The sequence below is a fragment of the Centruroides vittatus genome, unplaced genomic scaffold (assembly GCF_030686945.1).
Source record: "Centruroides vittatus isolate TY-2023 unplaced genomic scaffold, ASM3068694v2 contig_545, whole genome shotgun sequence".
NCBI classification, from domain to species: Eukaryota; Metazoa; Arthropoda; class Arachnida; order Scorpiones; family Buthidae; genus Centruroides; species Centruroides vittatus.
In genome coordinates, this window is record NW_027122321.1 from 1,167,402 (window position 1) to 1,179,248 (window position 11,847).

Consider the following 11,847-nt stretch of genomic DNA (forward strand, 5'->3'; position numbering starts at 1 on the left):
TTTAAGATATTAATGATAAAATGAGCGTATTTGAAATCTCTGAATCAAATTTTAGCTGAAGCAAATAGATGGACACTCAGGGACACTCAAAAAAGAGACCAAAAAGAGTAAATATCCCTGGGCCCCGAGGAAATAGAGGCCCCAACACAATGTCGATAAATAAAACACTCTATTTGAAAAACATTTATGAACCATTGATATTGTCATATCAATATTCTTTTGTTCGTTCCATTGTTAAAATTAGAATTTTTATTATTCCTTCAAATGATTTTCTTAGTATCCATCAAGACTAATTGATACGTTTACATAACAATCTTATTTTCTTAATGTTAAAAATTGATATATTTAAGAAGTGCATTAGTTTATTAGTTTACATTAATAACTTTCTTATTAAATATACAGTATTTCGTTTTATAATAGATACTTATTTTAAATAAAACATAATAAAATGAAATATTTCTATTCAAATTCCATTTTTTAGAATGATTTCGATTTTGAGTGATCAAAAATAATTAAAAATATTAATACTGGATAGCGCCGCAAAAAATTCCTATTGCGCCATCTGGTATTAACGTTTTTAATCACAAATTTAATTACAGTATATTAATAGATCGACTGAGTTTCTACAATGTTATTCGTTTATAAGCCCAATATTAATATTTTATAAGAAAATTTTTCCTTTTCATATTATAAAGAAGTCTAAATATAATAATTACTTGGTTCTGAGAAACAGTCTTTAAGGCTGTCTTTAAGGCCTCTTTGTGCACGCGATCTCCAGCAGATGGCATTAAAAATGTAATGTTTTTTCTATCGAGAAAACCTTTAACCAAAAATCCTCGAAAACGGAAGCAGATAGAATCGAACAGATTTTTGCCTTAGAATCATATTTAATTCTTCTATTAATGAAAGATTTACAACTTTGAAAATCGAATTCGTTAATTTTCTACAAATTTTCTTAGATTTTAAAAATTCGTAGAAAATTAACGAATTCGATTTTCAAAGTTGTAAATCTTTCATTAATAGAAGAATTAAATTAGATTCTAACTGAAAATTCCGTTTGGTTCTATCTGCTTCCGTTTTCGAGAATTTTTGGAAATAAAATGTTTCCCATTCATAAAGCATTAAATTTTTATCGCCATCTGCTGGAGATTGCGTGAATAACCACACGGGTTACGATCATCATAAAGCAAACTTTTATTTTCCATAGATTCAATGTAATACAGGTTATATTGAGGTTCTGTTTCCATAAGTGCAGTTCAAACTACAGTACATCGAAATGATCAACAGAAAATTTATATCAATCGTAAAAACGGGGAGTTGTAGAGCAAGGATCTATTGAACTTCTTTAAAACGTTAAACTTAATATCAAAAATCTGAATAAAATTATTTAATTAAATTAATAGATACGTTATATTTTTGATTAGAAAAATGGAATTAATTTTGTAATTTATATTTTCGCTGAATTTTTCCGAATGAATACCGATTACGTATTCAGGATGACTCAAAAGACCGTATATTATTTTTGCGTGTTTCAAGTATACTTATAAATATGAAATATAAATAAAGTGTTATAATTTATATATTGAACAGTAATGTCATTTTAAGTATTTTTTTATTATTGAGATCTAGCATTTTTTATGAGTTTTATACATCAGATTCAGACGCTGTATTTAATATTGTGCTTAATTTAATTTTAATAATTATTTAATCATTGATTTGTATATAAAGTCTTACCTTTATCACGATCCAGTTTCTCTTATTATAGAATTTTGCATATCACTACGCTGATAAATTTTTATAAAATGTACAGGAAGAAGCTTGAACAATGATTTCCAAGTCTTTTTTAGTTAGTGATTCCTTTTTAGTGTCCATAAATACCGTTCTCAAGCTCTAGAAGGTCACGATCCACTGATTTGACTAACAGAATTAGAGAATTAATTTTAAATATCATAATTTGCACCATTTAAGTTAGGATTTGTGTGAATCTCTAGCGTAAAGAATAAATCATACAGCATCAATAAGCCTTGGTTTTGTATTCTTGAAATGTTTCGTAAAATTAAATTTAACTATAAAAAAAACTATATAAATAAACAAAAATATTTTAAAATTAATTTAAAATTCAAATTTCCAAGATTACTTAGAAAAATATAAAGAAGGGTTCTGATGAAAATACTTACTCTACTAAGAATTCTTAAGTGTAATATATATTTAAAAAGCTGAGAATTGAATGCATTTAACACGTGCTTTTACGTATTTTAGGAATGAATAAAGTATTTACAAATTTTATTTTTTTTCTTTGATTTTACAACTTTGCTTCGATTTTTCCAAATTTAATTACCTCGTAGCATCCTTTGTTTATACGTCGGAAGAACTCACTTCTTTCTTTTAATAGTTGACAACCTTTGTTCTATTGACAGTAATCCCTTGTGTGATGCTTCTGTCAGTTTTTCCCTCTTTACTTTCGAGGTTACACATTCTATTTTTATTTTCGTTTATTGTTATATAAGCATTTGTGTGATAAAGAGTTAACTGTAAATTTCTGTTTGCATAAAAATCTAATTAATTACTTTTATAGAGCTGAGTAACTTAGTCTTGCATACGTAGAAACTGTATTTATTTATTATAAAATACATTTAGTTTGTAATAATCATTTTTCAAGGGGGAAAACATTAAGATATCAATTTTAGCGGGACTTTGTTTTATTATTTTTTAATATTCGAACGATTATAAAAAATATAATAAAATTGGTCGTAGGAATTCTATAATTAGGATGCGCATTAAAACAGATTCAACGTTGCCTACCCGTTACAAATTCCACCTAAACTAGTCACTTGGACAATTTTGCAATATAGTTATTTAAACTAAAGCTAAATATAAATTATCAGTGACACATTCGCCATTCACACTATATATCACCTGACTCAAATACTTTTAATTTATATTTTTCTTTCAAGTAGAAAAGGTTAAATTCTGTAACTATATCAGTATGAAGTGGAAGATACATGATGATACTATGAGCAAAGAATCTTAAGTAGACTTAAGAAGAGCCATTTGGTTTGATAAAATCGAGTATATTATCGCTATACATTTATGAGTTTGTAACTATTTCAGTCCTGCTGATGAAAAGACTGATATACTCTATAAATTTTTATAATATGAGGATTTAAATAAATATTGATAAAAACTTGAAATAAATAGATTAAATTAAGATTTTTTAAATAAATTTATTTGAATAATAAAGTCGTTTCGAGTGTAGGTTTGATTCAAACTTTATACAAGTCATCATTATAATATTTTTAAATTTTTTAAGAGAAGAGTAAGGGGTTTAATAACCTTTACCAATAAACCGATAAACTTAATTATTATTCTTCGAAAATCTATAATTTGCATGAATTTTTTAAGAAAAATTACAAACAACTATTATTAATTCAAGTAATGAAAAGCGGTCGACTGCCTGAGGTTGACGTACTTTTGGAACTTGAACAAGCTCATTATATTCTATTCGCAGAAGGTCTGTGTTGATGCCAAAACCTCCGACAAGCTGTGACGTCATCTTTTCGTCTGTGTGATCTCCGACAACATCCTACTCCATCCGCTAGTGTAGGAAGTAGGAAATGAAGACTAAGAAAATCAGTAGCTGGAGAAATTTTAAACAAAATCTGATATATGTAAATTATTTCACGAATTGTTTTTGCTATATTATGAGTTTTATAGCGAATAACTTTCAGTAAGTGTTTCTAAAGTGTAAATGCATTTATATACGAGGCCTATTTTTAGAGAAAACTTCTGTTATCACTTCTGTACATCCAGAGTCCAATATTCATCCTCGACCTCTTTAAAAATCGTTAAAATTTAAGTATATTCAAATATAAACTCCTGTAAAACACTTTCCTGCATGTTTAAACTAAAACAATTTTGTTATTACACATATTTTTCTCTGCATTTTGTTATCTTGAATCAGTATATAGACGTCTTTAACCTTGACCGAATCTTTAAACTTCATCACTCAATCTTGTCGTAAGAAATAACAGTAAGTTGAAAAATCATATTTAGAAATTTTAGGATAAATATTAAACAACCACTTTCTTATTTTAACTAAAGCTAAGTTAATCTTTTGATACAGAAATAAGTGCAAAAATATTACTTAAAATAAACGAATTTTAAATAAAAATTTCTGTTTTTAAATTTAATTTACATACTTTCGAATAGCTTTGTTTATAAATTTTATAATTGTATCCGTTTATTTATTCTTTTATATTTATTTTTAAAGATTCATATAGAGTTGTTTGGCTTCACTGCAAAGCTCTCAGTCATTGAGGAAAAGATGGATTATCGGTATTATCCATTGCGTGTTTATAATTATCATTGTGCTTTAGCCATTTATAAATGCTTTATTGTTTAAAAAATACAAAATTTTTATAAAAATAAAACTTTATATTGTTAAATTAAATCTTATGTCGTTAACCAGCTGCTATAATAAATTAAAACAGCAAACAACATCTAATTTACATCTACGTTAACTCCTACGAATTTTACTGTAAACAAAAACAAAACTCGTTTTTATAAAAATATTCTTTATATTTTCTACATATTTATGATATAAATATTTAAATTTTTAAATTATTTTATTTGCATTTATTTATTTATTTATGATTTGATATGGAACTTATTATTAACATTAAAATTAATAATCAAATGAGAAGTTTTATTTATTTAATTAAATTTTTAGTAATAAATACACAAGAACTAGTTATAAAGAACGAATAAACACGATGTCAAACAATATATCAAATCAAAGTGCGAAAAGAAAAATGTTTGCCAGATAGACCTTGAAGTTCAAAGTCAATATAAAACAGAACTATAGTACTTACAGTTGAAAGATAAAATTATTCAATTCTACGCTTAAATTGTCTGTACTTCACAATCTTACTATCGTCTATTGAAAGAAATATGGCAGATAATTTTATTTTAACCAAATTATATTTAACAATTTCACTTAATGTAAATTTATAAGCCTTATAAATATTAAGTAGAATTAATCGAGAACAAATAGAAAATTTAAAATTTAAGTCTACTTGTTTGTTTACTTAGCAAATAATTCTACAGATTAATCAATAAAAAGCATTGAAAATATGAATTATTGATTAATCTAGACTATACACAGACTTGATAAAGTAAAAATATATTTATTGAATGTATCTAAATCTTCGTGACCTTAACTTACATAGCCAAAATATTAAAGATTCATAACTAGTTTTGCCTAACTTAACAACAAGATACTGAGTTTAAAATAAAAATAAACTACAGGAGATAGAATAAACACAATTTATGTTTTTAAAATCATAAATACTAATCTTGTTTAAATAAATTTGAGTTATAAACCTATACAATTAAAATTGTGACAGTTTTATGCAATTGTTTTTAAGTATATTTTATGTATTTTGTATAAGAAAATATTATTTTTAAAATAATTATAAATATATTAATTTTATAGTCTTTTAAAAAATCATTTTAACATAAAATTATCTGTTGATTCATTTAAATTAATTTCAAATATTACAAGAATCCTGTTTAAATTATTTGAGCAAAAGTTTTTATTAGAAAAATGAACAATATTTTGCTCTTTTAAACTCAGTTTTTAAACGTAAAAATATATTTTAAATTAGCTTGAAAAATATTTTACAATAATTATAATCAGAGTAAATAAAAATATAAACTTTATCTACAAAAATAAATAACCTTCAGTTTAAATTTCATATTTTCTAGCATATTTCGTTGTCAAAAAAATAACCATTCAGTAGTTTGAAATGTTCTTAATTTGGTTTTATTTCAATATTTAAAAATGAAATCATTTACTGTTTGTTTTTATACCACGCTGAGTAATGACAGTTCGAATTTTTGAACGTTTTTTTTAATAGAATGTTCTCTTTTAGAGGTCATTTTTGCATATAAAAATACATTTGTAAGACTTGAAGATGTATGTTATATAATTCAAAAAATACAAACTAATTATAATAAATATTTGCTTTGATTACAAAAATTACTAATTTTCAGTTAAAATTTTATATTTTCGTGAATATTTCTTTCTCATAAATGCCAATTCAATGGTTAGAAACGTTCTTAATTTGGCTTAATATTAATATTTAAAAGTGAAATCACTGACTGTTTATATTTTCATATCACGCTGGGTAATGATACTTCGAATTTTTAATGTTTTTTTTATTATAAAAATCTTACAAATTAGCATTATATATAATAAATAACTATTGACATTTAAATCAGCAATTTAAATTTTTTATATATATTTATGTACACAGAAAAATAGAAAATGAACTAATTTTTTCTTATACAAAAATGGTCTTTGAACTTGAGTTCTATAAACTTTGAATGGTAATAACTAAAAATATAATTTAATTCTATTGTTGTTTGAAGTAAGAAAAGATTTTTTTTGTAATTTAAGAAAGTTTTTAAAACAATGAAACTGAAATAATATAAACATTTAAAAAAAAACTATGGACAAAATTATGAGTCTAGACAGTAGGAGAGTGATGACTGAGTCTGTTGTAAACCATCTTTAGTTGAAAAAAATTGAATATTTTTAGCTTCTACACCTTCAACCAACCCTGTACTTGTTAATAGGTAACATCCAAGTTCATCACATGATACTAAAAGATGAATCACAATCTTAAAAGTTTGAATATTTTCAATAGAAAATGTAGTTTTTAGTTAAAAACCTCAACTTAGTGAAGTGTTCTTGAAGTGTACTTATATTTGGAAAAGATAGGAAACATTTAAGCAGCTGAATTAACAATATACATATTTATTACATTTACCAAAAGATGCTTTCAAGTATCGAAACTTGTTGTGTTCGAATTTTTATTTAATAAATAAATAATCAACAATAAGTTGAAAATATTTTGTATATTTATGGATATTTTTTAATATTTTGAAAGCATATGTTGACGAAAAATTGATTTTTCGAAATTTTTCAGATTTCACTTCTTAGAAAATTACGAGTGTTGCTGAGTAATGTTGAAAATTTTGTAGATATATTGTGCAATAAACAAATATTAAATATAGACTATGTTTTTTTTCTTAAAAAATTAATTTAAATTTTTCAAAAATTATCTTCATTTCCATCTCTCTTTCTCTGGCTGAAGTCGATGAACATCATTGATACCAAGTGGAAAATGCTTAAATTAATTAATTTATTTACTGTAATTTTATGTTTAACTTATAATTAATGGAGTGTTGGCTATTCCAGAACTGAAAATAGACAATTCTCGTTTATCATGCGCTCAGTTTTAACGCGAAAAATCTTTACATAATTTTCTTCGACACTATTTCTGACCGTAAAGTGATCCACAAGGATGTAAATACTAAAAAAAACTTTCTAGGTTAAGTGTTAAAGAATAACCGAACGTTTTTATCTAAAATAAACATAAGGAAACGTTGATATTTTAATAAATTCGTTTGTATTCTGTCCCTCATTAACATATTGTCTAAATGTTAGTATAATTATCTCTCCATAACTTCAAGAACTTTTATAAAATACGCTTATAATATATATATATATATTCTTAAGTGTCCTTCTATAATTTTTATACACCAGAAATACTTATTGTCTTATGAACACTACAACATATATTATGTGAAAAATTCTTTGATTTAACACTAAAAATTATATTAAACTATTCATTTAACTCTTAAATGTTTTTAAATCGCGTATATATTTTTTAATTAATTATAACTTAGCACAGATTGAAACCTAATTAATTTATCAGACAACTATCATTGTATATTATATATGCAACTATGTGCTTATATTACTATGTAATGAGACAAACATCTATTAATGTAATCATGTAAATATTCAAATAAATGCTTATATATTTATGTAAGTATGAGCATAACTATATAATTAGATAATATACAAACGTGCCTTACGTAGATATTTATTGTTAGCATTGAGCTAGTTATGTGAACTGTGTAATTTAGCTACGTTAGTTATATGGGTTTGTAAATATGTACTATGTATAACTATTCAGTGTACAACTGTATTAAATCTGTAATTACTGTATGTGCCTACAAATCTATAAAACTAATGGCATATGTAGTTATGTTAAATCTATAATTCCGCGCCTATGTATGTTAAACTTATAATTATGTGGCTATGTAGTTATGAAAGTAGCTGAGTGTATACTACACTAAATCTATATAATTATGTGGCGATATAAGTACAGAAATAAACATTAAAATAAGCTTTACAGTTGTCCATAATGTTAACGTTAAACACAAGTTATAAAAACATTTAAAATACACGAAAATTAATTTTATAGCGAATAAATATACTTAAAAAATAAGATCACTGAAAAATTTATTTATATTTTTAATTAATTTAAAATAATTATTTAAACCTAGATACTAAATTAAAAATAATTTCCTAAGAAACCGAAATCATGGAAAATTTCATTTAAATAATGTCAAAAAAGAAAATTTTCTTTGAAAAGTAAATTCTTATTGGATAGTGATAAATCACGTGATTTAAGTTTGATCTCTGAAAATAAACATAGTTCTATTAAGAGTCTTATAACCCGTATGATAATACATTAAAGTATGCAGAATTTTGTATATTTTCAACTGACAGAAATTGTTTAATACCTTTATAAATTTATTTAAAAATAAAAAAAATCCGTTTAAAAGTTATTAAAATATTTATTAAATAATATACAATATTTATAAACTATTTAAATTATAAGCATTTTATGTCATAAAAGTCAATCAATTTGTTGTAAATATCCCTATACCATTTAAACTTACGCAACTGCTTCCTTTGGTTCTGTTGTGACTCTCTTAGCAATATCTGCTATAATATCTCTAAATATTAATGAATCCACATTCTGTCCCAGCATATATATCAGAAACCAATCACCAATGGATCCACGTCTCACTATGGTGTGTATATGTTCCATGTGCAAGATGCGGAATCTCATACTCAACAGGTAAACACGTACAGGTGGGCAAGCCGCAATAACCATTCTAAATATCAGTACTACACCCGTTAAAATGGCAAGTATGATGAACCAGAACCATAAAAATATATAAATCTTCTCGTTAATTATATTAAGAGGTAATACACATAAAGCATCGTGTTCTTCGATTTTACCAGAATGGCCGTATTTATAAAAATGGCATTTAGTTAATCTTGGAAAAACTCTTATCATAGGATCGGTCCGATCGTTTTGATCCATTTCTGTAAATTTTAATACTTCCAAACCGTAATTTAGGAATTCTCCGCTGAAGAACTTATCCATGAGCAGCATCTGTCCTATAACGTTAACGAAAGCAATAATTTCGCAAACAAAATATTTAGCAGCATACCAGTCATGTTGATGTAAACTATTAATAATATAATCAACCAGCAGCTTTTTCTTCTGTTTTTTCTCATTTTCGGCGCATATTGGGCAATCTAAATCCATCATCAGCGACTGAATCTTACCATTTTCCCACATTCTCCATAACCACCTTGGAAAATAAAAGAATAACGCTTGCAGGAAAAGCATAAAACATACCCATTGATAGTATTTATGGTAACGAAATTCGCTCTTGTCTTCTGTCGAATCTACACCCGGATAAGGCACCTCCTCTCCTACTTTCTTATGAAATGCTCTGGATATCGAGTACGTTGTATGTATCCAACAATACAGGTTAATGACTTCTTCCGGTATTGCATTGCTCTTCATACAGTTAATAGGATCACCAACGTACTGTTTAGTAGTCACAACGATACAGAATGCCAATAGAATAAGCACGGTAAACAAATAATGCAACCGGAATACATTGTTGTCGATATGGACTCTACCAACCTTAAGGAGGCTCTTTAAGCTTCTTAAGAAGTCCAACATGGTCGAAACGTGGTTCAATCACTGGATAAATATATATTTGGAGTGATTGAATACTCCATAAGATGGTCAAAGTATATCCTCACCAGTTGCATTCTGGGTACATACGTCATACTATAAAATGGCATAGTATAGCAACGAAAGATGTAAAGTATAATAACATCTTGCTGTTCTCTTGATGATAGCACCAACAAGTCAGAACCTAGTTTGTCCTGAACCTTTTTCTTGTACTATTTTTAGAGTTGGGAAAGACCCGATTAGTGCTCTTCCGTTTGAGGCGCGCATTGCGGATATATATTATGATATAAGCATTGTCAGTATATAAAAGAAGAACGCACTATATAATTTGATTAATATGTAACACAATATATAAAAAGAGATTACAATCAAGTAAACATCAAGTTTAACTGTGACATAAAACAATAAATTGTATCCTTCTACTCATAAAGTTTCCTCTTGAATTCTTAACTCATTCTCAGAGCTGTTGTGTTTCCATGTGAAAGGTTCTACACCTCCCCTTCTCCACACACTCGAACCGGTCTTCCACAAAACAAGTCAAACTTTAATATAAAGTTAATATAAAATTTCAGAATTATTTTTTTAACTACATTTCATACTATAATGTTCTATTCGAGAGAAGGTGTTAATTTCTATCCAATACTATAACCGAGAACTAATTATCAGTATATTAGTTATCCTGGAAATAATAATATAATATCTTATAAATCTGATAGTGAACATGCTCGGAGAACAAAGTATAAATACTTAACTGTGTGAAAACTTATACAACACTAGAGACATCTCTCATTTAGACGCTCATAGCACGGATTTCCACACGCACATTTAAATATAATTCAGAGAAGAAGAGATCTTGTAATGAACTTAGATAGTTTAAATGTTTTAATATTATTATAATTCTTGCACACGAAATTTATATTAATATACTTTATGTTTGATATAAAACGTTTAGATTTTTAAAGAGAAAATCAATTCGATGTATTATATAATAAACAGACGTGTTAGTATAACGAATAGATTCGACATATGTATATGAACGTAGTGCCTTGCTCAGTGCGCATGCTCCCGCAGGATATAGATAGTAACTGATAGTCGCTTATCTAAGAACATACACCTAACAGTGATATGATCTGGCTTACGTACAGGAAGCGAACCGTTAGTTTACTAATCAACGAGTTGGCTTAAAAGGATAAAACATGACTGCAGGCCACACCGCTGGAATGCGTATATTATGCTTGAGTTTCTATATGTTATTTTATCTTCTCGCATTCTCGTTTACATTCTCGTGATTTACACTAATACGTTGTCTCGATACGTGAGACCTCTCGAGATATATCACTGCTTCTGTTGCTGACTCGCATACACCATTGGCACCTCTAAGATATAACCACAAAATCATATACACGTTGCGAATAGCGAGATAAGGGACATGCACTAGGTAACAATAATGCATAAGTCAGATCTCAATGAAAGGATACTATTTTAGAGAGAGAACAAAGCACTAGTATACGTTTGACAATACAAAAATATTTTACGAATCGTTCGCAATATGTTATCTAACGGACACTCAGAATATTTGAGTTCGTCGTAGATACATTAATCACACAATTCCTTTTCTGATTTAGTGTATATACTGATATATGTGAAGCTCTTTATACCTGATACGTATGATCTATTCTAGATTATGACAAATCGATGCCATTTCTAGGTGGTTCTCGGTCATTACGTGTAATCAGAGAGATAATTCACATGCTATAATTCAGATTAGAACAGTTATAAAATAATAACTAATTGATATCCACTCAGAGATTATATAGTTTCTCGCTATACTGATATTGCGCATACACCGGGTGTGAAAAACACTTATTCATATGTATTTTGATCTCAGTGAGCTTGATTAAATAAAATTATAGAACAAAAAGAAAAA

General features: G+C 26.8%; 1 protein-coding gene across 1 annotated transcript; it reads right to left on the reverse strand.

Annotated features, from left to right (window-relative positions):
• Positions 1–8,744: 8,744 nt before the first annotated feature.
• LOC136978525 (innexin shaking-B-like) lies at positions 8,745–10,071 on the reverse strand. Its single transcript, XM_067274238.1, has one exon. The coding sequence runs from the start codon at positions 9,903–9,905 to the stop codon at positions 8,817–8,819; it is 1,089 nt and encodes a 362-aa protein (XP_067130339.1). The 5' UTR covers positions 9,906–10,071; the 3' UTR covers positions 8,745–8,816.
• Between the last annotated feature and the right edge of the window lie 1,776 nt (positions 10,072–11,847).